This window comes from Echiichthys vipera (assembly GCF_963691815.1).
Source record: "Echiichthys vipera genome assembly, chromosome: 23".
Lineage (NCBI taxonomy): Eukaryota > Metazoa > Chordata > Actinopteri > Perciformes > Trachinidae > Echiichthys > Echiichthys vipera.
The window spans coordinates 5,182,712-5,209,329 of NC_139848.1; the positions used below are offsets into that span (position 1 = coordinate 5,182,712).

The 26,618-nt window shown below is 44.8% G+C and overlaps 1 protein-coding gene across 2 annotated transcripts in view; it reads left to right on the plus strand.

Moving 5' to 3' along the window:
* The window catches only part of zeb2b (zinc finger E-box binding homeobox 2b), an 83,790-nt gene extending 58,660 nt beyond the window's left edge, over positions 1–25,130 (plus strand). The window contains exons 3-10 of one of the 2 annotated variants that reach the window (XM_083938264.1): positions 3,144–3,395; positions 8,641–8,709; positions 10,867–11,055; positions 12,018–12,232; positions 15,226–15,334; positions 15,807–17,818; positions 21,087–21,267; positions 23,021–25,130. In XM_083938264.1, coding sequence (XP_083794390.1) covers positions 3,144–3,395; positions 8,641–8,709; positions 10,867–11,055; positions 12,018–12,232; positions 15,226–15,334; positions 15,807–17,818; positions 21,087–21,267; positions 23,021–23,592 — 3,599 coding nt within the window. In that variant the 3' untranslated portion in view covers positions 23,593–25,130. The remainder of the gene's footprint in view (positions 1–3,143; positions 3,396–8,640; positions 8,710–10,866; positions 11,056–12,017; positions 12,233–15,225; positions 15,335–15,806; positions 17,819–21,086; positions 21,268–23,020) is intronic. The other variant, XM_083938265.1, reaches the window with a different exon arrangement.
* The last annotated feature ends 1,488 nt before the right edge of the window (positions 25,131–26,618 follow it).

The following is a 26,618-nucleotide window of genomic DNA, read 5'->3' on the forward strand; positions in this document are numbered from 1 at the left end:
TTATTTATCTTCATCAAAGAAATGATGAGATTTTAAAGACTCTCTCCCGTGCTCCCTGGGTCTCTCACGGGCTGTCACTGCTGATGCTTCTAGCCTTCCTAATCAATATAAGATATTACTGTCCGCTACGCTTTGTTTGTGAGTGACAGAATAATGCCAGGCCTGTGAAAGGGTTATGTCAGATAGTTTAAAACCCCATATTAAACAAGAATTGCGCTGCTACATGTGTCATTTTAATTATCTGCAAAGCTCAAGTCAAAGAGGCTCTTTTTATTTACCTGAAAAAAGAAAGAGAAGAGAGAAGAAAGCAATATCAAACAGGTAGCGAGAGTTTGTGAAGCGTCTGCCGTAATTGCTTTTGTTGAGGATGACACTTAAGGTAAGAAAAGGAGAGTAGAGGAGAGGCGGTTGAGAAGTAAACATTATCTTTTCTTTGTCTCTCTCTCTCTCTCTCTCCTCAGCAACACAAAAGGCTGATTAAGAGTGAGGTTCAGTGGGAAGGGGGGGGCAAAATTACTGCCTGCGAAATATTAGTAGGTTAGAATTACTTTGTTGCGTGACACAATACCAATAGATGCTTCATGCTCGGCGAGGGAGAGGCTCTTGTCAGCGGTGGCACCTAAACAATGGCGGCTTTCTTGATGTTAATACTACGCATTTGACTTGACAAGCACCCCGCTGTCATTTCGCCTTCTTGGAGGTATACATTGAATGCGGAGGAGACAGCTGACGTTTGGAAGAAGATTGTAGAGATCTACTGTAGCTTTCAGAGACAGTTCAACGCCCCCGCGCTTGAATTTGTTCAGAAAACTTTGAGAACAAGACATCACGAGAGATCGCAGTGAAAAAAAGGAGACGGAAAACATGAAAACTCCGCTTTGCTTCTCCGGGATTTACTTTGAAGACCTTAATTCTCAATCATGCCCTGAAAAGTTTGAAGCAGAAGGTCCACAATGCTGCGCTCCCTCGTCCCCTATGTGGGAGTATTGAAGTCAAAATGGTGTGTGTTGCTGCGGTGGATGTGTCGCTAAACAAAAAGAAGCTCCCTCGCTCCTTTTATGGAGGAAGAATAGGCCCTTTAAAACCTGTCCAGCCTTAGATAATTTCATTCAGCCAGCCCCTGCTCCGCCGTCATTGAATCTGCATCCAGAGATCAGGTTCACAGCGACGGGTTGATAGCTTCCCAAGCCTCTTGGCCTTTTGTTCTACCAGCCCCCTCCTCGGGAAGCTGGGGGACACAGAGCTGATGGGACATTGCTAAGGAAAGTTCAAAACCTCAGGGGTGACGGGCCTCAAAATGTTTTAACAGGACGTCGAGTTTAGAGATTCCCAAGTTTGACCAACTTTGAAGTGTTTCAGTCACCGTGATGTTCAGTTAAACAGGTAAAGGCGACCCCTTTGAAATAAACTATTTCAAATAAAGACACAATATGAATTGTACCGTGGTTGATGTGGACCACCCAGAAATTCTCTCCATTCCTGGGTCTCCAGCCTGCGTTGCCTTTTTTGTCATCTCCAAGGAGCATTACTGAGTCTGAACTTGCCTAAACCCTTGTGATCACACCTCTTGAAAAGGTTTTGTTTCTTCCGTCGATTGGTATTCGTAGCAGGTCACCGCACTCCCACCCTCCTCCCCCTCCTCCCCCCTGCTGCCGGCCTGCCTGCCACCCTCCTCCCACCCTGCCTCCCTGCCTCCCCTCCCACGTTTGAAAGCCCTGTTTTCATTTTAATTTGCACCTGTTGTGCAGTTGTTCGCTGAAGGCAAGTGCAGACCAGTCAATCGTATGGAAACGTGTGAGGACGAGGAGTGGGGAGGCTTATCTTTTGATATGTATAACGTCTTCAGAAATGTCATGCACGGACTTCATTTGGTTGGCGCTCTTGATTCTGGGAAAGTTCAAGAGGCAGGGACACATACAATGCTACGATTAAGCAATGCGAGGCGTTTGGCGTTTTATACACTATTTATTAGATATAAATGTGTTGATTTCCACCTAAGACTTATGAGCTCCAGGTTTTTTTATTATTCAGAAACATAAATCCACCCAAAGCACATTAAAACAGCCTCCACCTCTTCACTATGATGGCTCGAAGTTCGGGGTCCGCCCATGAATGTCGCTTACCGCAGAACATTCTTGTACAAGCTGCCAATGAGGTGTATCCCATGTGATGCCATGCTCCTGGCTCGCCTAGTGCTCCATCTGCACTCCAATAAGTCCTCTGGCATCCTTTTCTGCCACAACCTGCCGATGCTGGTGGCTAATTTGCAGGTGAGCCACCTTTGGTTGAGTTCACCGCCCTTATTTACAGCCTGTCTATTTTAAGAAAAGCAGGCATATGTCTGGGACCTGAGTGTCGTGGAACCAAGCGAGTTGTGTGTGTGTGTGTGTGTGCTGTCTCTATATTTTCATATGTTCAGAAACATTTATATTTATGTAAATGTAAAGACATCTGAGTGGTACATGTGATAAATAATGTAAATTAATATACGTTAAGCCTTTTGTATGCATAGTAATGGCATTTGTAATATTGCATGTGCTATGCGGAGCATTTCAAACGTGGCGGGTATGCTCCGGAGCAGAGCTGTCCTGAAAGGTGCAGCTCGTTGGCATCCGAGGCATGTGAGCAGGACTGAGAATTAGTGGCTATTTTGGCTCACATCTCCTCGACAGCTGTCTGCCCACCGCTGCGGTTCAGTCACAGATTCCAGTCGCCGATGCTGTAATTGGGGTGTAACCCACAAAAAAAAAAAGAGCGCCTACGCCTTGGACGGAGCATTGATGTGGGTTGACCTTTTTAATCTGAGAACAAACCTCAATTTCCAAAACAAGTCAAAATCCCTTTTCACATTCCTCTGTCATTTATGTTTGGGGTTGAATCACTCAGCTGACACCGTTTTAAAGCAGTTTGACAAGTTTGAAAGTAGTTTATGCCTCTGTTCCTCAATCAACTCAGATATGAGGGACAGGATCAACATGCTTACAAATGTGAATAACTTAAGATCAAACGTTATAACTTGATTTGTATGAGTAGTTCATAATGATTATGGTAACTCCATCCCGTCCCTCGCTCATATCAACATGTCCAACACTATTTCTCTGCATTCCCGTACTGACCTTCCTCTTTCTCTCTGTCTGTCACAGCTCTGAACTATGAGAATGTAGTGGAGACGGGCTCAGAGACGGAGGAGGACGACAAGCTGCCGGTGTCCGAGGAAGACCCCCTGATCAACGGCACGGGAAGCCCGGCCAGCATCAACAACCTGGAGGCCTCGCCACGCGACGAGAGCCACGGCCTGCTGACCAAGGAAGAGGAGGACGACGAAATGCGGGACAGCGGTGTGGAGCACATCTGGCCTGACAACGACATGCTGAGTGCCTCGGTCGACGGTACTGGTGAGTGTCTGGAATCAGATGGACTTAATCTCATTGGTTGAGGTGAACCTCAGTAGGAGGAGTCGCAGAAGAGCACATTTCCAAACTATAAATTTGCTAAAGGGCAAACTGATGATTTCTTGTTATTTTTACATTTGGACTTTCCACTGGATCGACCGTTGAGGTTCTTAACCAGTCAGATTATTCTGCTTCATGACAAAGAGAACATATGTAAAAGCATGTTCTGAATGTGATGTATGCTATCTAAGAAACCAGAAAGCACAAAATGAAGGGGTGAACGAGTCCGTCGAGGCACCATGCCATGCAGCTCCAGAATAACCTTGATTTTCCAACACAACCAGATGTTTGGGGTTCAGGTGAGCTGTCAATCAAACAGCCACTACTAAGCTGACTTCCAGACACTGTACAGGGAATGTGTGCACATCCTGGCATCGGTGCTATCGTCTTATGCTGTAAACCCCACCCATCTGGTGCCCGAGTAGACTTAAACAAACCCCACGAAGCGCTCTGCAAACACTGCTTGAGCCAGGTCTGACAGCGAAGCCTCGATGATGCTCCCTCAAAAGACAGACGTGATAAACAGTTTCTCTGCGAGCAACAGAGAGCATTTGGTTCATGCTTAGAGAAAAGTCCTGCTCTGAGCCAAACAACAGAAACTATTTACAGTAATGTATAACCTCACAAGAAAAAGCCTGCGAGCTGCAGAAAATGAGCAGGACTCGGGAATGTGGTGTGCAGATTCTGCAGGAGAGTCGAGACATGCGAAGCCACTTTTACTCAGTGTGTATCAGTGTTTAAGGTATTTCAACAACCTCCAACGGTGGCTGGTGTCGTGCAATACCTCCTCCCTAACGAGCTGCTTAATCCCAGGCAGGTGATACCTTCCCCAACTTGACTGACTTATCGTCTTTTGTTGAACAACTCAGATTGCAGAGGCCCCAGTCACGGATGCTTGAAAGATAAATACTTTTAATTAGGGGGCAGGGTATAATCATTAAAGGAAGCCAGACTGCTGCGAAAAGTCATTAACAATCTTAAATGAAATTTTTATTTTTATGATAGCCATTTACATGTATAATAAGAGTCAATGATTCTTGGAAGCATGTGACAGGAACAGAGTATGGCGAGAAGTCATGTAAGACAGCCAATTTAAATGAGCCGGGCTCCGCTATTCATTTCTGCTAATGAACTAGCTGTGCACACTGCCGCAAAAACCAGGAACATTCGGCACTCTTAAATTTTAATATGGGGGAAAATTGCACATTTATTAGAGATGAAAAAACTTAGTGGGTATCAACATAAATAACAGTTCGTATTGGCTCCATCAGGAGGGGAGAAAGGAAAGACAGTTTGGTAAATAAATCAAGATAAAGGATAAACAAGCTGTCGTTGCATACGGTAATTGTTTATTTGATAAAGACCCGCGGTGCCATAATGTCTGTAATTCAACTATGTTGCAATTCCCAGATAATATGCTTCTTGTGTGATAAAGTGTCTGACATATTTCGGAGAGCAAGTCAAGTTCATTAGAGCGTTTGGGAGTCTCTTTCCCAATCTTGCGGGTGCTGTGTTTCCCAGCCTGTTTTTTTTTTTCCTCCGCGGTGCCTAAGTGTCTACAGTGATACCTCAGCACATAACTTAAGCCTGAGATAAGTTAGCACCCCCCTCCTTTCTACTCTGACTGATTTGGTCGTCACTCCCCTATCGTGAGTTTTTAAAGTGAATGTAATGTCTTCACAAGTTTGGGAAGTGCAGTAAAAATTGTGGACAAACGTCGCTTAAAGACACAAAAAGGACCCTCTGCTTTAAAGAGCCTTTAGCAGATTGTCTGAGACGTAACTGTAGCATGTAAGTAAGAAAGAAAGAAAGCCAAAAAGAAAGGAAGTTTTATCGCCGAGCCTCTTCTGATTCCAGGGCACAATCAGAGTCTTGTGCCTGGCGTTGTCCTTGACATTCCTTCATCCCACAGTGAGGCTGGACGCAATGTGCTGGAAAGCATGACATCATTATCATTGACAGACATTTTCAAATAAATCACCTGCGTTCTCCCTCTGCTCCTTTGAAACTCCTCTCCAGCGTGTCAGGAGGGTTTCTGACTGAACACGGCAGCAGTCACAGGCTGGAGAAACGCTGCATCCTCAAAAAAAAGTTGTGTTTTGTGACGTTTTTTGCCAAGTGTTGTCTTCTGTTTTTGATCAAACAGTGGTTCTTGTTGTCTTTGCACATGTATCAAGTTCTGGAGTGATTCATTAACCATTTAAACACCTTGTGCATCCAAGAGTTTCCCACGTTTTACACTAAGTGCAGTGTTTCAGATGCTTCTCCACCCTGCCAAGAATAAAAAAAACACTGTATTCTTTGGCTGTAAATGCTTAAATGTGAAGAGGGTGGAACACTGACACAAAATATCTGCTATTAACAGCGTCAGTGTAGCATCAGAGATGGCATCTGCGTTCTGTTTTAATCAAATCACGCTTTTGTGTCTTGGATTGTGAAGCTATTGTGTGCCTATAGACAGATTCTGGATGAATGAGGCCAAGCGCACAAAGACAGAACTTTAAAGTGCCTACGACTGCGGTGACCGGCCATAAAAATAGGAATGTTTTCAAAATAAACAGCATCAGAGCTGCTATGAAAATAGGTGGAATTACGGTCTGGCCAAGGTATTCCAGACTCCTCCTGAGTCCAGAGGCGACTCTCAAACCTCAACATCGCTCTTCAAGGAGGTGTGTACCTTACTGCCTCACGTCCTCTGTGATTTACTGCTGACAAAACATACTTTTCCAGCATTTAGTGGATAGATTCATCCAAAATGCTTTCCACTACCAAAATAGGCACATATTTGTGGCATAAATGACTCCAGAAGAAATCGAATCCCTCCTTTTTCCCTTGTTTTTTTTTTAAACCCAAAGAGACAAAGCCGTGGTCCTTTTCTTACTATAGAAGGACCCGAGTCACCACAATGGCACTTTGTCCCACTTGAATGCAGCTCAGGACTGGCATGGATGTATGTTTGTGGCCCAGAGGCCGTAGCAGTGAGGTGTACGTGGTATTAGCCTACCTCCTGCTGGAAGCAGACATCTCTCCCTTCAGACCACAGATAACAAAAGTTCTCCAAGGTAAATAGGGGAGAGTGGAGGGCCAGTAAATCCCACTGGTCATCCCCCTTGCGTCAGACCAAAAGTATGCAGCCAAATTTGATTACCCAAAGCAAACACGGTGCCTACGAGGACGTAGAAATGTGAGGGAGTTTCGACTGTGTTCAGCGTGAAATGGGGGAGGTTTTCATACATGCTGATATCCGATACTTGTGGGTATATTTTAATCTGCAGTGGAGGTTTTGTTTGTATCTGTTTTGTTTGTCATATCTTAATTTATTTTGTTTAAAACCCATTCATTTTCTCATACTGCAACTGCGGTTTGGACGCTGTTTGGCAGACGTGCAATCAAATGTACAGAAAAGAAGAGAGTGAAAAAAAAGCTTGTGAGGGGAAAGTTAAACTAGGACATACTCCTGCAGAAGAGTCTGTCATTAATCTGTGAAGCCATTGACAGGGGTATTTATCATTTCACCGCAGAAGCCAAATCTTTAATTTCAAGAAAACCCCGAACTGCAAGCCTCAGAAAGCATTCCACAACTATTAAACCCATTGTCTTCAACTCAAAATAAAGGAATGTTTTGCTTCTGGCTTTTGTGTAGCAGGATAACATTATTATAAACAATACACCCACCACCTTTTCCTGTAATATCTCAGCCATATCTCTGTAATGTAGGCGCTCATCTTTGTTTAATAGCTAAGGGAGAGTCAGAGACATCAGATCCCGCTGTGGCGTGTAAAAGAAAAAAAAGTCTTCACAATGCTACACTTGTATCATTCCTGCAGGAGCAGCAGAGCAGGAACAGATGCGTTAGGCACACAATGCAGGTTTTTTTTTTAACACAAAGCTCCCGTGTTCTCGGAAGCACCTTGATTTAATTTTTACAGACGAGGCAGGAAGGAGGGACCAGGGACTTCTTAAGCTGATTGTCCAGTCAGTGTCCTCCTGTCGACCGTGGAGGGATGCATTTGTCAGGAGGGGGGTTTGTTTGTGAGCCTGTCAATCCGGCGTTTATTTACAGCCACCTCACCTGTGCCAGGACAGTATCTGCCCGTCTACACAGTCCGGGTGCCATTATCCTGATTGGCAGTAAGAACCTGTTATGTTTAAACCAAGGCTCCTGGAGGGTTACTTATTCAAACATTTCTCAGAGCCAGGAGGCAGAAATAACCTGACTGGTTGATGTAAATCTCAGTGTGTTGATGTAAATCTCAGTGTGTCAAAATGTCCAAAATGCTCAGATAGAAAAGAAACAGTCACATGGTAAGCTGAAGTAATGGATAGATGGTTGAAATAGTTAGCTAGCTTAAAGCAGTATGATCCAAAACAAGCTAAATATTGACAGTTCAGTTATACGAAACAATTAACATTAAATGCCTTTATATAATGCATAGTGTTGTACATGTGGAACATATAATGGTAACTGATGAAGGAGTACGTGAGTTCATGTGACAGGGCCGTGGGGGCACCGCTGATTAAAAAAAGACGTCTAGGCATCTCGATCGGTGGTTCTCAAACAAATGCATCCCAGATTTAACAATGTCTAATATACTTTACCAGAGAAACACTAATTCTTTGTCCCCGCCCACCTGAGGTTTACCCCAACCAATGAGGTTATTTATGCCCCTGAGAAATGTTTGTGCAACTACAACTCTTAATTTGTGGTCTTCAAAAAAAAAATCAAAAAAATGTGCGCGCTCACAATACAGCTCCAAGCAGCTTCGGAGAAAAGCATCCACCAAACGACATGTGATAAAACAAGCGTGATCCTGCATGCAGAGGATTGCAGCAGCGTCACAGCCAGGGAGTAATAAGCTCAGCCTGCGTGTTGGCTGGAGCTCTGTGATTGCTCAGGTGGATGTGCTGTGTTGTATTTAATCGCTCTGTTTGGCGATTGAAGCTTCCGTCGCCTCCCCCTCCGCTTGTTGTCATGTTAAAGGTAAATAAGTCACTGTCTGGCCCAGATGATAGCATTCATTAAGCATGCTGAACAAAGGCGCGGCGCGCTGCGATGCACAGCGGTGCCTTTATTGCTTTCTCCATACCTTCTTCTTAAAGGCCTCATTGTCAGCATTTGTTGGTTTGCATGATGCACGAGGTACTCACCCCCCACCCCCCTTTTCTCTTCTTCTGTGTTTCTGTGCAGATGAAATAAAGGATGATTTTGACACCCTGGGGCCTGACACCACTCTGCAGGCAGTTGGAAACGGTACAGGTGAGTTAAGTGAGGATGTTTCTTGTTCTTGGCTCGGTACCTCTTAGAACGAAGTAACGTCTCCTTGCAACATCTCGTCATGTGTTGCTCAAGTCTGCAGTTTTTTCAGAGCCTTTAGGGTTTGCAAAGGAAAGTCACATGGATATGATCTTCGATTGTCTTTCCTGTCGTAGTAGAGTGCCAGAAACCTTTAAAACTATGGCGTCTCTCTAATTTTAAAGCAGTTATAAGTCCAACAGCGTCATTAATATTTAAATACTTCACGTCCAAATGCATGGACACGAACAGCCTCTGAGTCCTGGAGCTTTTTTTCGGAGCTAAGTGAGCCTAAGTCTGTGTTTGTGTCCTGTTGCCCGACTCCTGGTGCAACTGAATCCTACCTGCCATTTTTCATTAAGCCACCAAAGCTGATTTGCAGCCACACACCCCTCCCTTCTATGATATCATCCCCGCCACCCTGACAATTGGCTCCGGACACTGTTATGGTAAACCAAAGTCGCCCCACAGAACGCCACGCAGCCCTGTCTCAAAACCCTCCCTTCAGATTTAATTACTATTACTTTCTGGTGTTTTCTCTCTCTGTTCTGACAATTCGAGCACAGCAAATGTTTTCCATTTTCAAAAGCTCAAAGTAGTTTTGGAAACAATACTGTGGCACAACTGTGGGAGCTCCCTGCTGCCACCAGATGACATGTGATTCCATTTAAAGACATGAGCAGTTTGATCACGTCCCCGTGCCAAAGCGTACTTTGATCCAGGTGATTTCCTCCTTCACTGCAAGAAAAGTTGCTCGTCTCTCCTTAAAGACACATTTTACATTTATATTTTCCACCCAGAATGGCTCAAAAGCGTGAACAATAAGGGGTAGGTTGCTTTGAATGGAACATAGACATTTCATTACCCTGAACTTTTACGTGTACGTCCAGAAACTGATTGCACTAAATCATCAGTATTATCTCAACACTCAGCCTCTCTCAATTAGCCATGTTCAGAAGCCCCAGCATCATCTAATGAGACGCTGTGTATTATGCTATCACCGTTATCAAAAGTGATCCATTGGCACCGATGACATTTCGGTGCCATTTTTGACAACCAAATATCTACTACCTTGACCTTTCGCAAATTGGACCGCAAAGTCATCACGGCCGAACAAATCGCTCTTTAAACCTCACCTTGGCTCACGGTCTAAACGCCTAATTAACAGGGGAGGAAGTCTGATGAGACGTCACTCTGATTTTGGTTCGACGTAGCCAAACAGCCCCCAGAATTTCTTCAGGATGTAAACAGCGCGCGTGCGTGTGTGTGCATGTGTGTGTGTGTGTTTTGAAAGTCAGCCATCCCCTTGACTAATGAAGGCTGCTGATTTCTTTTAGCTCTGGTTTGTTTTTGGAGGCAGCTATCTCTACTCTGCAGCTTAAGAGTTTCCCTGAAGAGAAGGGACTGGGAAATAATTTGAGAAACGCATTGTGTGGCCTCAGCACTTTGGCTGGCTTAAGATACATTCTGCTCAGCTATGGCAAAGCATGTCTTTTTTGTGTGTGTGTGTGTGTGTGTGTGTGTGTGTGTGTGTGTGTGTGTGTGCTGGTTTGTGGTTTGGCCCCGGTAATCTGTTCAACACAGAATCAACAAAAGCCACAGTCTTTTGATTGACCTTATATGTGAAAGTCGATACAAAGCAACGTGGCTCTGGTGCTGATTAAGCCGGGCTTGTGTATGTATGTATATGTGTCTGTGTGTGTGTGTGTGTGTGTGTGTGTGTGTGTGTGTTTCCTTTTTTATTCTACCGTCCTAAACTCAAAATCTGATTTAATGTCATGAGTAAATTAGGTCAGTGAAGTTTCTTTACACGCTGCTCCTCAGCAGCTCATGGTAGCGCGTTTATCTCTGACTTTTGGCCGGATTAAGTTACAATTCTTATTTTAGCCGACATGGCGTGACAAACAAACCCAGTAATTTAGATGTATGCTCCCCAAAGCACGGCTGTAATGTTTCAGGGTGGCTGTCCTCATCGCATTTCCTCCGCCATGTTCCCAATATCCTTCTGTGAGACAAATCTCAGGGGGAGAAATGAATCCAATTCATCCCTCTCCCTCTCCCTGTATCGGTCTCCTCCTTCACCAACCTCTCTCTCTCTCTCTCTCTCTTCCTCTTCTTCAGTCAAGAGCGTCGATTGCACTTCAGAGTTCGAGGACTTCTTCTCCAAGCGGAAGTTGGACGACGCCGACAGTCACGTGGTGAGCATCGCCGAGTACCTGCAGCGGGGCGACACTGCAATCATCTACCCAGAAGCCCCAGAGGAGCTGTCCCGCCTGGGCACACCGGAGGCCACTGGTCCAGAGGAGAACGGTACGAATCCTGTCAGGGGCGGGGGGGCAGGTCAGAGTCTTCTGGTTCAACTCTTCAGGGAGACCTAAGAGAAGTCAGGGATGTGTCAGTTACACAGAAATATGTTTTCCTCATTAAATAGTCACATTACCGTGTGTTAAATCATGTCACATACTCAAACTAAAGCCTCAAGAGTTTAATTCTGTAATATTTCTAAAATATTCTATTTAATAAATCTGGCTTTCTTTAAAAATCTGTCCTCCTCCTGAAGCATGTTGCAGTCACAGAACATGCTTGCTCAGCTAACCTCCCTCCTACCAGCAGAGGTTAAAAAAAAAAAAAAGATAGAAAAGGAGTCTGGACAGAGCAGCAGCTCTTCCCGCTGACACAACCGGGCAGCTGTTGGTCCCACAGATTCACCGGATGCCTTGGTGTTTACCTACAGTCTTAGGCAACAGCTGGGCAGGGGCCTGAAATCAGATAGTGCACCTCTGAAAGCTCTCCGGAGGGTAAAGAAGTGGGGGGTTTGAATCGGAGTGGGCTCATGATTAATGCTGCAGACGTGATGAACGTGTCAGTGGGAATGGCATTAAAACGTGAGGCTCTTTAGGGCAATTAGGAAGGTATGTTCTGATGTTTGTGTACATACATGTGTGTGTAATGTGCCTGTTTGTCAAGGAAACTGAGACAGAGTACATGTGTGGGTGTCTGCGTGCGTGCGTGCGTGGGTGTGTGTGTGTGTGTGTCTGTGTGTGTGTGTGTGTGTGAGGAGTCGGGGGGAGTTCGCAGTGCAGCGGATGCCAGCCTGACACTGTGGCTCTCATGTGGAGCAGATTGCAGAGATAACTCCCATACCACTCTGGGCAGCCCGCCCGTTAGCTGCCATTGATTTGCTGACCTTTTGGCCCGCTTTCCCTTACTCCCCCCCCCCCCACCCCCCCCCCACCCCAACCCCCACCCTCCTCCCGCTGTCTCCTGTGCAGACCTGCCACCTGGAACGCCAGATGCCTTCGCCCAACTGTTGACCTGCCCCTACTGCGACCGGGGCTACAAGCGTTTGACATCGCTGAAGGAGCACATCAAGTACCGCCATGAGAAGAACGAGGAGAACTTCGCCTGCCCCCTGTGCAACTACACGTTTGCTTACCGCACTCAGCTCGAGCGGCATATGGCCACACACAAGCCTGCAAGGGATCAGGTTAGGGGGCTTTTCATTTTTCCTTCTTTCTCCTTCACTTCTCGTTCTATTCCTCCTCCGCCTCCTCTTCCTGTCCCCTGTTTCATTTGATTTCTAATGTGCTCTGATCCCTTAGAGAAGAGAGATCATTTTTTCTGATTGGCAATCATTATTAATTTTTCATGGCATTTTGAAGATGCAGATCCTTTAATGGTTATAACTTTAATTGAGGCCCTAAATGGTTTTTTGATGGCCCTCCCTGATATAATTTTCCAGTCTCGTGTTCACGATCGAATGATTGTGTGAATTTCCAATTTGGAAATTTTTATCAGCTCCTTAACTTCACTTCACTCCTGGCCTTTAATGTTCTTCTGCAGCCTGCAGTCGTCCTACTCCATCAACCCTCCGCACCCCCTTCCTCCCCCCACTTCTAATTTCATGCACTGCATAAACATCTGTGTATACTTGAATTTTCTCCTGCGATTTATTTCCTATATGACTGAAATATAATGTGAATCTGCTGGCAGTTAGCATGAATCACCTTAAAGTCCTGCGAGGTGAAAACACATCCAGCAGTCACGGGTGTTTAACTTGCTTGTCAGCTTTAAGTTGAAGATGTGGGGTGAGATAGATTGTCGCAAAAAAAATTGCATGCTTACAGAGTTTTTGTACATCGGGGGATAATTACAACATCTCAGCGAACTAAAATTAAGCAGTAAATTTGAAAGTAGATGAAGTCTGTATTTTGCTTTGGAGAATTTTTACAAGTGAAGAATTTGAGTTTTTTTTAAATGCAAAGGCCTCAAGTTAATCTCTAAATGTAATTGGTGATTTAGACACTGTAATGTAGCACGGATAAGCTATTGTTGCCCCTTGAAGCTGATATTCAAAGCCCTAAAAAATGAAAAATTAATTGAAAACCTCCAGAAAAAAGGTCAAAATGTGATCAAGATGTTACGTTATGACTCCAGGTTGTTTGTTAACTACAACATTAATACATAGGTTGTGTCTGCACCCTTTGGAAAAGGAGAAACATATCAAATAATCTCCTAAACCTTCTCCAGTAGAGTACAGTAGATGAGCCACTCAGCCAGCCACAGATGATCTCATGTATGCTGATGCTCTGCGGTGTTCGGTCCCAGGTCGTGGGTGTTGTGTTGTGCTCTCTGAAGCGAGAATGACAGGCTCAGACTGTGGCTGATTTGATCAGATGTCAGCAGCCAGCTCTTTCACCTGATCTACCAGCTGGGTGTCAACGTGAGCAGATGGGCCGGCCGAGTGAGCCGCTGTCCCAATCCTCATATTACAATGCTGTTGCTACTCCCCTCCAGAGTAGAGTCAATGGCCAAAGACTCCTATTCACACAAGTCCTTCCACCGCGCCCGTGATCTTGATTTGTAAATGAGCTGGATTGTTTAGGAGGTAATCCCCCAGACGAGATGGAGGTGATGTCTTACTTGTTTTTGTGGATGCAGTTAGATTTTCTGTGAGTGGCGCTCTTTTCTTTGTCTTTTCAGTTGATTTCTTATTCACTACTAACTTAACATCATTTCTTCTTCTGCGACGTCTTTAGGACACATGTATTTGTGTGTACGTTTGGCAATTAACAGCGAACTCACGAGGGCGCAGGAGCAATCACATTAACATAAAGAATAATGTTCTGATAGGTAAACATGTGCTCTGCTCTTCTGTCTCGTATGTTTACAAGCCTTAATACTCCTCCTCCTCTTAAGCAATTAGCTGAAATATGACTAATTAGAGGTTATACATATGCAAACATCCAGTCAGGTCCCCGCCCACAACCAGCAGAGGTGGCGTTCGCACCGACAGCGAGCCACGAAGCAGGGATGGAGCATTTTGCTGGTGCCATTCACAATTAAGAGCGCAGAGCGATTGTGTCTTATTAGCAGTGGTGGTGAGACTAAACTTTACCGGGCAGGGGTCCTCAGGGGGAAATAAGGGGATGGTGGTGGGGGCGGAGGCACCGAAGCAGCTGTTGCTGTTTGTTTATGCAACTCAGCAACATACGAGCGGTGGGGTCCCTCTCCGGCGCTTGGCGGGGCCCCCAACTCTCCCTGCTTGATCTTTGAAGGTTGGGGCTGTTTGAACAATTCCTCCTAGTCCTCCCAGTGTCCTGTGCGCCACCATCTGTCTCCCCAGGAATGTGGGTAGAGTCAGCACACACCCCAGCATTTGTCAAGGCTGAACTGGGAGGAGGGAGTCGCTGTGTTTTTCCCCCTAGCGAGCTCAGAGAATATGTGTCTTTTTCTTTATTTACCAACCATTTAACTTTCTCAACTCCCACTTGGAATTCATTTCTTGTGAGTGACGAGCCAGGTTTACACACCCAGTGTTGTTGTCGCTCGGTATTATATTTTGGATTTTTTTTCTATTCGTGGAGAACGGGCCTTGTTTGAATTGCAAATTTGACGGATCGCAACTGATCTTACCTTTGAAGAGCGAATCAAGGCCGAGCCTAAACACTCTCTTCTGTATCTTAAGATTATTAGAGACATGCAAGGTTTTTAAAGGAAAAGACCCAATTACTGTAAGACGATTGAAAGTGTTGTGATGAAGTACAAATTGTAATTCAGATGGTGTGAATACAGGTATGCAGGGTGAAAGAGCTCTCACACTGATTAGGCCCAAATTAATGAAAAAGTAGATCAGATCTGCGCTTCTAATGAAGGAGAAACGCTCTTAAAAGACTCTTTTCATTTATTCTATTTTCTGGTCTGCCAAATTCTAAAGGCATGCCTCCTTTAGCTGAGGAGCCAGGAAATTAAAAGGTATGCGATTCTCTTCTGTGTGTTATCACCACCGCTGCCTGTAGTCGCCCCACAGAGGCGGGAGGAGAAAGCCACGCTGCTTCAAGGCAACAGGAGCCGTTTGGCTTGTTGCTCGTTGTCATGCCGACCAATTGTGATTATTTACTGAACTCTCACCCCTGTGATGTTTGTGCATGTTTTCAACGAGGACCTCTCTCTTTCTCTGTTTCCCTGTTTCTCTCACAGCACCAACTGCTCAACCAAGCGGCCGGCAACCGCAAGTTCAAATGCACCGAGTGTGGCAAGGCCTTCAAATACAAGCACCATCTGAAGGAACACCTCCGGATTCATAGCGGTGAGTAGCAGGAGGAATGCTGCCCGGCCCTTTGAATATTCAAAACCGTGATTTAAGAGCAACATGAATCTGCAGAAATTCCTTTTGGTTTATTTTGGACGCTCCCTGCTGTTGATGGACACTAAACTCTGCTGTGTTAAGAAACAGTCCAGTTGCCAAGTACAGTATTTTCTTAGAAATGTGTGTGAAGCATATCAATACACTTAATTTCAGTTATTGGTTTGTCAGGGACAATGTCCATTGATCAACAGAGAAACCAAACTTTTGTTTCCTTTAGTAAATTTACACTGTAACCAAATACAGTTTATTTATTTAGTTTAACTTTCATTGTTTTAATGTTCTAATACCTTCCTTTATCTCATGTAAAGCACTTTAAAATGTAAAATGAGCAATTTATTTGCTGAGCAATAATAAAAGATCTTATTCATATCAGCCTGTCTTTCTCATGACGCCATATTTTTTTTTGTTCCAGGTGAAAAACCGTACGAGTGCCCCAACTGCAAGAAGCGTTTCTCCCACTCGGGCTCCTACAGTTCCCACATAAGCAGCAAAAAGTGCATTGGCCTGATAGCTGTCAACGGGAGGATGCGCAGCAACATGAAGACAGGCTCCTCCCCCACCTCTTCCTCCTCCTCACCCACCAACACCGCTATCACCCAGCTGCGGCAGAAGCTGGAGAACGGCAAGCCGCTTGGCCTCCCTGATCACAACAATCACCTGAGCATCAAGACGGAGCCACTCGACTTCAACGACTACAAGCTGATGATGGCGTCTCACGGATTCGGCGCTCCTGGACCATTCATGAATGGAGGCATGGGAGGGAACAGCCCACTGGGGCTCCATCACAACTCAACGGCCCAGAGCCCCTTGCAGCACCTCGGGATGGCCGGGCTTGAGTCGCAGCTCCTGTGTTACCCGGGGCCTCTGGGGAACAACCTGAGCGAGGTGCAGAAGGTTCTCCAGATCGTCGACAACACGGTGTGCAGGCAGAAAATGGACTGCAAGCCCGAGGAGCTCTCCAGGCTTAAGGCCTACATGAAGGAGCTGGGGTCCCAGGTGGAGGAGCACAAACAGGCGCTGACATCCGCGGGGGCTCAGGTCGGTCTTCCACTTGTCGATCACAACGGCGCCACAAAAAGCATCATCGACTACACCCTAGAGAAAGTGAACGAAGCCAAAGCCTGCCTCCAGAGCTTGACGACAGACTCAAAGAGACAGATTAGCAATATCAAACGAGAGAAATCCAACCACATGCTTGAAGGAGGTGTGGATGAGAAGGTGCAGGAAAATATCATGTTTACACCTTATGCTTGCCAATATTGCAAAGAAAGCTTCGCCGGGCCCATCCCTTTGCATCAGCATGAACGCTACCTGTGTAAAATGAACGAGGAGATAAAAGCCGTGCTGCAGCCCAGTGAGAATTTGATGCCCAACAAACCAGCGATGTTCATGGAGAAGAACACTCACTTATCCTCCTCCATGTTGTCTGAGAAGGGATTCAATGGGCCCCTTAACCCCTACAGGGACCACATGTCTGTGCTGAAGGCGTATTTTGCCATGAACATGGAGCCCAATTCAGAGGAGCTGCTCAAGATTTCCATAGCGGTCGGCCTTCCTCAGGAATTTGTCAAGGAGTGGTTTGAGCAGCGGAAGATGTACCAGTACGGCACTACCATAACCCCACCACTAGAGCACAGGCACAACATGGATATGGTTGTCGGAACAAATAACCACCACACTCCACCAAAAGACTCTATGGCAGCTAGGTCACCTGTGTCTCTAATGAAACCCTCCGACCGAATCACATCCCCCTCCATAGCAGAGCTCCATAACAATGTTAACAACTGTGACATCCCGCTCAGACATTTGAAAAACCACCAGTTCAGCGGCAACGCTAAGCCCCCAGGTGAAAAGTTGGACCACTCCCGCAGCAACACCCCCTCCCCACTTAATCTGTCCTCCACATCTTCCAAAAACTCTCACAGCAGCTCCTACACTCCAAACAGCTTGACTTCAGAAGACCTGCAGGCTGAGCCGCTGGACCTCTCTCTGCCGAGACTAATGAAGGAACCCAAGCATGCACTGACTGTCAAAAGCAGACCTAAAGTCAACAGCATTACCATTGACCATAACAGCATCACCTCTCCTCGAGAGCACTTCGAAGAGCCTTTGAACTTGGCCTATCTCAAGAAGGAATTCTCAGGCTCCGTCAACAATGGATCCCTTGAAAAAAGCACTAGCCCCATCTTTGGCATTAACCCGTTTGCTGCCAAACCCCTGTACACATCACTTCCACCTCAGAGCGCTTTTCCACCTGCCACATTCATGCCCCCGATGCAGGCCAGCATACCGGGTCTAAGGCCCTATCCGGGCATGGATCAAATGGGCTTCCTACCACACATGGCCTACACTTATGCAGCAGGGGCAGCTACCTTTGCCGAGATGCAGCAGAGGAGAAAGTACCACCGGAAACCAGGTTTCCAGGTAAATAAGCCACCTGTGTTTTTGTGAAAGGCCCCACGCTCACCTCAGATTCCCTAAAATGAGTTAACTGGCAGAGGAGATGGAGATGAACAGCTGTGACACAGAGAGCGTAGTTAGTGGTGTCATGGAGGAGAAGGGGGCAGCCTCCGTTGAGTTTCTCTGTGCTGCAAGTTAATGAACTTTTTTGATAATTAGTCAGTCATATCAGTCATTATCTAGCAAAAGTGTCCCAAAAAATATGTAGATGTGTGTGGTTTTATATATGTATACACAGCGCCACAGCCTTTACACAGTCAGACGCTCAGCTTCTACTGACTTCAGTGGGGAAGTGTAGAGCGGGTTGTTCCACTGCATCCAAACTAGACGCTCATTGGATAAATGCTGGGCTTTGTCCCGCCCATCAGAGGCTCAGCTTCTCTGGGGGTCTATGGGGCAGTGGGCTGGCCCAGACGCTTGGCTTCTGCATGATGAATTGGATGAGCTGTCCTTTTTTGATTGACAGCTAAATAAGCGAATCGGAGATCTTAAAGAGTAAACATCCAGCGGAGCATTTACCAAGTTTTTCTTTCCATTGTTCTGAACTGATCCAGAGACTTTACCGATCCCCAGCGACTTTGACTTTGTTAGAAACGACGAGCGTTGTGTTTGGTGACTCTGTTCGGTCACTCCCCAACGAGCAGCTGCGGAGCTTCTCTCCCCGTCACTCACACTCACAGTAGCCTGGCGCAGCAGCTCCAGCTGGGGCGAGGCCGTTTAAGCAGCCTAGCTCTCAAGATCATTTCCTTAAAAAGGAACGAAAAGGGAAGAATTTACATATAAATAAACCAACACATTTATGATGTAGGCCGGAAAGATGAGCTTCCCCTCCTTGAAAGACCACCAGTCGCCACTGATATATATATATATATATATATATATATATATATATATATATATATATATATACCGTACGATACATGACTTTTGCTTTTGGTCTGTTAGCTGGAAAAAATTGAAACATTGAACCCTTGAAGCTTTTTTCTGAAATGTAATCGACTACACAATCGATTTTTCCAGAACATTTTCTACTGATTAGTAAATAAGGATGAAAATAAGCACCAATTAGTTGCAGTCCTACTTTTATTTTTTATTATCCGTCATAATATGTAATGAAACTTGCCTCTGCCTCTGAACTTAATACGTCTCTAATTCCCATCAGGATCCAAAAAACTGTTCAGTTATTCTAAAATCCATCAAAAAGATCCAATTTAAACATAAAAAATGTGTTGGCACCAAAATCAAACAGCATCAGTTTCAAATAAATAACAGGAACGATCCCGGCCCTAAAATCATAATTGTTACCACTCTCCACTGTAAATTTCCCTCTCTGCTTTGTGTGGAAAATACATTAACGCTCCTTGCTGCAGTCCTCTTCCAGCGCTGGCCTCAACTCCCTTATTTTGTTATTAAATGTGGTTGAAAGGCCTTGTAAAAATGACAAAGGTGAGCCCCAGAGCCGTGCACTTCTCTGAATTTCCCAATCGCAACTTTGCTGCATTTTAAAGAGCGCCACAGCCAAAATGAGCTTCTACACGTGGATTAATAATGCACGGTCTCCATGTTCATTACCACTGAATGCTGAAGGCTGTTTAACATAGAGCGAACCATTTTGATGAAAAAAAAAAAAAGTATTAATAATGTTTCCTATTCTAAGTTATTAAATTAGATTTTAAAAATACAGCTACAGGCGTTTAGCTCAAATTGATTGCGGAGTGATAGTGCTCCCTTCTTAAAACACACTGTCCTCGCATTATCACACACACATATTCACAGAGGAAAGCGTCGCTGGCTCAATATTGGCCGTTAAGGTGCACCTTCTGATTTTAATCATTATATGAGTTTGCAATCTCACGAGCGCTTCACTGTTCCCCCTTCTAACGTCGTGACATTGTTCTCCAGCAACTCATGTTTAAGACTAATCTTCATCATAAAAGAGAATTTTAAAGGAATCTGCAGAATTAACACTAACCGTAGAAAATGAGACCACACTGAACACACCATTACGGCTGCGTTTCATAATGGGGAGCGTGTCAGTTATGGATGGCTGATATTACTGCAGAGCTGAGAGTTTTAGAAGAAATCAACCCGTTCACGTCATTAAAAATGCACGAGAACATGAAGCACACGAGACTGTTTGGCTTCAGTTTGCTGCTTTATTTTTAACATTAAGACGCTTTGATTGGGATGGAACAATGTAATTGCACTGTTATTACATTTATTCTTAATGCACTTTATAGATTTTTTATTATTTATTAAGCATTTTGGGGGTTTCACTCAGCAGTTGATACATGTTTAGCATGTTGACACAGATATCTTTTTGTTAAGGGCTGCACAATTAATCACAATTTTGCTGTATATGAAATCCAAAGTATCATGGTGCAGCAGAGACGTCTGATACAGAAAAATCTGTATTTGTTGCATCATTATTCTCAATTTATTGTGAAATATTTTGGTGAGAATCTGAACTAAACAATCCTTTTCTCCAGTATCGTAGATCATATCACGATATCAGTCAGAAATAATTACAATTTGATATTTCTCTCTCATCATGCAGCCCTTTTCCTGCACAGCTTTGCTACAATTGAGCTTCCTGTGCAGAATAAAGGAGTCACATCAAGAGATATTATATTTTTCTAGTAAAAATAAATTAAGAAAAGTCTCATCTCATCTCATCTTCAGCCTCTTATCCGGGGTCGGGTCGCGGTGGCAGCAGCTTAAGCAGGGGACCCCAAACTTCCCTTTCCCGGGCCACATTAACCACCTCTAACTGGGGGATCCTGAGGCGTTCCCAGGCCAGTGTGGAGATCTAATCTCTTCACCTGGTCCTGGGTCTTCCCCGAGGCCTCCTCCCAGCTGGACATGCCTGGAACACCTCCCTAGGGAGGCGCCTGGGGTTCATCCTTACTAGATTCAATTCAATTTTATTTATAGTGCCAAATCATAACAAAAGTTATCTCAGGACACTTTACAGAGCAGGTAAAGACCACACTCTATGACTTATTTATGATTTACAGAGACCCAACAATTCCCCCGTAGAGTACGGTGGCAACGAACCCCTTCAAACGTCCATACTCCGCACTAACCATACTCAAACGTCAATGACACAAATATGCTTTTACATGAAACTCTTCCAAACAAAGTGACTTAGTGAAAACACTGCAACCCTTTCCCACGCACCAAATTCACTGTGTTGTTTCTCCTTTTTTTGTTGTTGTTGTTGTTCTCTAAGGGGGACCTGCTCGACGGTACACCAGATTACATGTCAGGGCTGGACGACATGACAGACCCCGACTCCTGTCTGTCGCGGAAGAAGATAAAGAAGACCGAAAGTGGTATGTACGCGTGTGACTTGTGCGACAAAACATTCCAGAAGAGCAGTTCCCTTCTAAGACACAAATATGAACACACAGGTATATACTGTTCTAGACCCTTATTTTAAACCCCATTGCTTTTTTTTATGTTTTAAATGTTTGTGTTTCCAACCCCTCTCACTATGAATATATATATTTATTTTATGTTACCCACTTTTCTCCTTCTTTCCCTCTCTGTTTGACCCTTAAGTTGTATTTGTAAACCAGCACCTAACTTGCTTCTTCATTGACAGGATGCCAACGAACGAGTCACATTTCAAATAGTTTGACCAGTGACGTGTTTGCAGCTTTGTGTGTTCTTTTCTAAAACATTAAGACGAGTATATAATCTGTAATTAATGCAGGTAGGCGAGCAAAGGCAGCCTTCAGCTATCTCTCAAGTCATTGTCCTCTTTATTTCCCAATCATATCCTGCTGTTATTAACCATTTTTGCTATCTTTAAAGACACACATCAATTCACCTAGATATGTGGAGCCAACAAAAGGCCCCTAATGCCTTTATCAGCCCCATTATTGGCGATAGATCACATCAGCAGAGTAGTGCTCAGAAGCTTCACAGCACCGATAACAAGTCTTTCATTATAGTTATTATACGGAGATCCTCTTTCACTATGTTGCATCATTTATTTTATCCACTATCTGTAGCAGAGCGCTCGGTGCTTTATGCAGCCTTCATGTTATCTGGTCGGACATAAAAGGGAGGGAGGGCGCACCGACGGAAGAGCGCGCTGAACTCTTTAAAAAAAGAGTGTGTTATCTCCACGACACCCCTGCATCTCGCTCACAGCGCCGCGCTTTCATGTTTGTGTCGCTGAGTGTTGTTTTTAACAACGTTACAAGGCTCAGAAGTGCAGTCAAACCGGCCAGATGTTGGACAGAAGTGCAGTTTGAAAGCCTGCTGACTGGTGCCTGGAGTGTCAGAGGGGGAGTCATGTGATTTGTGGGAGGCGGGCGGCCATATTTCCACACGTGCTGAGCAGCAGTGAATGAGAGAGAGAGGCGTTTGGATCCAGATGATGTTTGGAAAGTTTTTAGGAGAAGCTTTTTAAAAAGACGCAGGTAGCTGCAGGTCTTAGAAGAAACCCTGAATGAGGACGTTTAGCTTGGTGAGCAGTGCAGTGAGTGTATCAGCAGCCGTGTGGCCACATAACGAGCCGGAGGACATTTATTTAGCCAGACAGTTTATGGCCCTGTGTCATAAAACTATCTCACCCTGCCCTTGTGGCCAGCTCGGGTTTCTCATTTCTGCCTTTGCATCCAAAGCATCCTGTCACATTAGGTAGACGCTGGAGCCCCAGCCCAAAGCCTATCGGGGGCCAGGTCCCACCATGAACTTGAATTGTGTGAGGAGATAAGCAGGGTAACCCCTCAGAGCCTCCCCCTACCCCCCTACACATCTCGGATTTGTTTACTCCTTTGTCGCGCCTTCTGTTTGTTTGCTTTGCAGTCGTTTATTTATGTTGCATTCATCAGTGTGCCACGCAGGCCTTAAATAAGTAGTTGTGGTTGAGTTTCTCCATGCTTTAACCACAGGAGGGAATTTCCATAATGTAGGCCCATGAATGCGAACGCACTTTCTCATCGCGCTCGCAATTTGAATAAACAAATAGCCCTAAGTCGTAAGTCAAAGTTGGATTTAGTGCTCCGTGATGTCATTTTACTCCATGCCATCCAATTCATCAGAGTTTTCCCTCAACGTTTTGCTTTTCTTCTGACTTGTGTGATTTGTTGTAGCAGCAGGACGAGCGAGGCAGGCACTTACGTACCCGTTCTGTGTTTTGTGTCTCCGCAGGCAAGAGGCCGCACCAGTGCCAGATCTGCAAGAAAGCCTTCAAACACAAACACCATCTCATCGAGCACTCCAGACTGCACTCCGGGGAGAAGCCTTACCAGTGCGACAAATGCGGGAAGAGGTTCTCCCACTCGGGCTCCTACTCGCAGCACATGAACCACCGCTACTCCTACTGCAAACGTGAGGCAGAGGAGCGGGAGGCGGCCGAGAGGGAGGCCCGGGAGAAGGGCCACCTGGAGCCCACAGAGCTGCTGATGAGCCGGGCATACTTGCAGGGCATGACACCTCAGGGTTACCCAGAGCTCGCGGAGCGCGACACCATCCTGAGGCACGATGCCGTGAACGGAGGGATCAGAGAGGGACGGAAGGAAGTGGACGGAACGTATGTGAAGATTGGACGGAGGGACGACGAGTTTGAGGAGGAGGAGGAGGAGAGCAAGAGCATGGACACGGACCCGGACACGTTGAGGGACGAGGAGGAGAACGGAGAGCACTCGATGGACGATAGCTCGCTGGACGGCAAAACAGAAACCAAATCGGATCACGAGGACACGATGGAGGACGGCATGTAATCGGTGACGGCGTTTCACAAGCTTCCCACCTTAAGAGTTTTAAGTTCCTCTCTTTCGGTTCAGTATTTCTAAACTGCTTGGTTTAAAACACCGTGTTTTAAGCCGTACGTGCACGTGCCTGAAGCTTCCGGGAAGCTTTCTTTGACAGACTCCTCGGGGGAGGGGGGAAAGATGTCTGCCGAACAAGACACGGACTCAGAAGTCAATCCGGAGGAGGCGTTGAGGGAAGGGAGGCATGGGTTTGTGAAATAAGCTGCATTATGCAAACCGAACAATGAATAAATTAATACATTTCAAAAAATGTACAGTACTAAGGCCTAAAAATATGTGTGGTGCTAACCTCCTCGAATAAACCCCTTGTGTTCCATAGTATTTATAGCACAACTAGTGACTTGTACAAATTGCACTCCGCTTCTATAATCATGAACAAAAATAATAAAAAGTATTGCCTATGTATATATTTATACAGTGTTGGAAAAAGAGCAGTAGTGTCTGCACTACAGTCCTTCGGTATTACCTTTGTTATCACCTACCTACCTACCTACCTACCTACCTACCTACGGTGTCGTCTTTAGTTTGCCATGTCGCCCGGCCACAAACATCTCCAGCCACACTATTTTAGGCCTCTCGAATCAACGTCATTGAAGGAGTTCAAACAAAAGACTGAAGGAGATTTTTTTAAAGTTTTAAAGAGACGTTCGTTTTAAGGGAAAATACAGTTTATGGACAGATGGAAAAAATGAAGGAGGAAGCCTTTGTAAGGTGTTTTTGATAAGAAAAAAGAAGCCTTATATGCAAACCTTTTAACCTGTGTGTTTTCTGCAAGTGCCACCCTCGTGTTGTGTAAAAGGAAGGTTCGTTTGTTTTCACCAGCTTCAGTATTATGAAATGGTTCACCGTTGTTCTTTGAAGCATCCGTGTCAGTATTAAGACTTTTAGGCAGCAGTTCCTTAGTTTACATTATGTCGTGCAATGTTTCTTTTCTCTCAACTTTGTCAGTATTACACCAAACCATTTTTTTTGGAAACAACAAATTGCATTCATTTTATTTGTAGGTTGAAAAAAAAACATTATTTATGTGGCCCATTTTATATTTCCTAATTTTATTTATTTCATACTGTTGTGTACAGTACTATAGTTCTTCAATATATAGATATATTTTAGTAAAAAGGAACATGGTGTCGATCATAGGGGCAAATTTTACGTAAAGAGAGCATTTATTGTGTTTTGAAACATTGTGAAATGCGAAGTTTATTCTTATTTTATTTTATTTCCTTTATTTTCCAGTTACTGGAAAATTCCAAATTTGGGAACTTTTATACAATTGTGAAAACACTGTATTTTCGACTGAAAAATTCCACTTTCTTCATCTTTGTTTCTTTTTTTAAGCTAAAAAAAATGAAGAGGGACTGTTAAATACTATGTATGATATCATGACTGAAGAAGAATCTTTCCTGAAATGTCTTTGTAAAAGTATTATTGAATTCTTAATTTGTAATTTCTCTTGAAAATGACCCTGCTCGAATAAAAGTAGCCAAATTACAGAGTACCAAACCCTCCGCGCTTCATGTTTATTCACAAAAGGACCGACAGTGAGGTCGGCTTGGCAGCGCCGGGCTCCGCTCACTTTCAGTTCTCTCCAAAAACAAGGAAAAGGGGAAATCTTCCTCTTCTCATATCCACGTTACACAGAAACCAACAGGCTTCTCATTATCATGTTAACTCCATTCAGTTTCACATGAGGGATCAAAGTGAACTGACCCCGGCCCTGCTGCTCATTATGTCTCATTAAAGCAGAACCACACTTAGAGTTTCACCTGTAGCTCTCCCACAGTCACACCACGATGAATAACAACCTTTCTTACGGTCAACGCAAAAATGATTAGTCAATCCCACACACAAGTCTGCCCCATAGACACCAGCATTATTCCCCCTATGGCCGGTTGTTTCAGCTGGGGCCCTTCTGTGTGGAGTTTGCATGTTCTCCCCGTGTCTGCGTGGGTTTTCTCCGGGTTCTCCGGTTTCCTCCCACAGTCCAAAGACGTGCAGGTGTTCGGTTCATTGATGACTCTAAATCGCCCGTAGGTGTGAATGGTTGTCTGTCTCTGTTCGTCTCTATGTGTCCTGTGATAGACTGGTGTCCTGTCCAGGGAGGACCCCGCCTCACGCCCGGTGTCAGCTGGGATCGGCTCCAGCCCCCTCACAACCCCGCCAGGGACAAGAGGTTGAAGATGAATGAATGAAGGAGTGTGTTTAGGGGATTTAGACAAATACGTTAGCCTTGTCCTTTTAATAATTAGTGAAACAAGAGAGTTTGAGCCCTAAAATACCATATATGACAATATTTCATTCATCTATGAGAAATGTCTCTTCATTTAGAAGAAGAATAATTCCTTTATAAATCCCGCAACGGGGAAATTCGATTTTTTCACTCTATTATTATTCATGTTACACACACACAGGCCCGAAATACACACACATGCACAAACAGGACCTATATACATGCAATTGATGGAGGGATGTTGGAGCCGGTTCCCAGCCAAGTCACCTATGGACTGAGCTTCTGCCGCCCCAATTTCTAACACTAACATCTGTTGACCTCCCCGCTGACAACATACATGTGTGGGATTATGTAGAAACCTTTAGTGAAGCACCTTTAATGGTGGTAACTAATATTAAAGTCATTTATGAAGTAAAGAATTACAAATATGGTTGATTCCAGCTTCTCAAATATGAAAATCTGCTGCTTAAAAATCTTCTGCTGGGTTCTGGACTGATGGTCGGACAAACCAAGACCTCTGAATGCATCACTGTGGGTTATGTAGACTAAATGAATAATCAAACACCATAATAATATTAATAAAAAATATATACTAATTATAACTACTAGCCACCCTAGCAATATGAACAGTTGTGTGCTTCCCTCACTGAGCACTGCAGGACCTGTTCATGGCTCCATCCACTGTCTTTTCCCACGTCTCATGTTGAAACTGTCTGCGGCCCTGACAGGTGGACTCCAGCCGCGG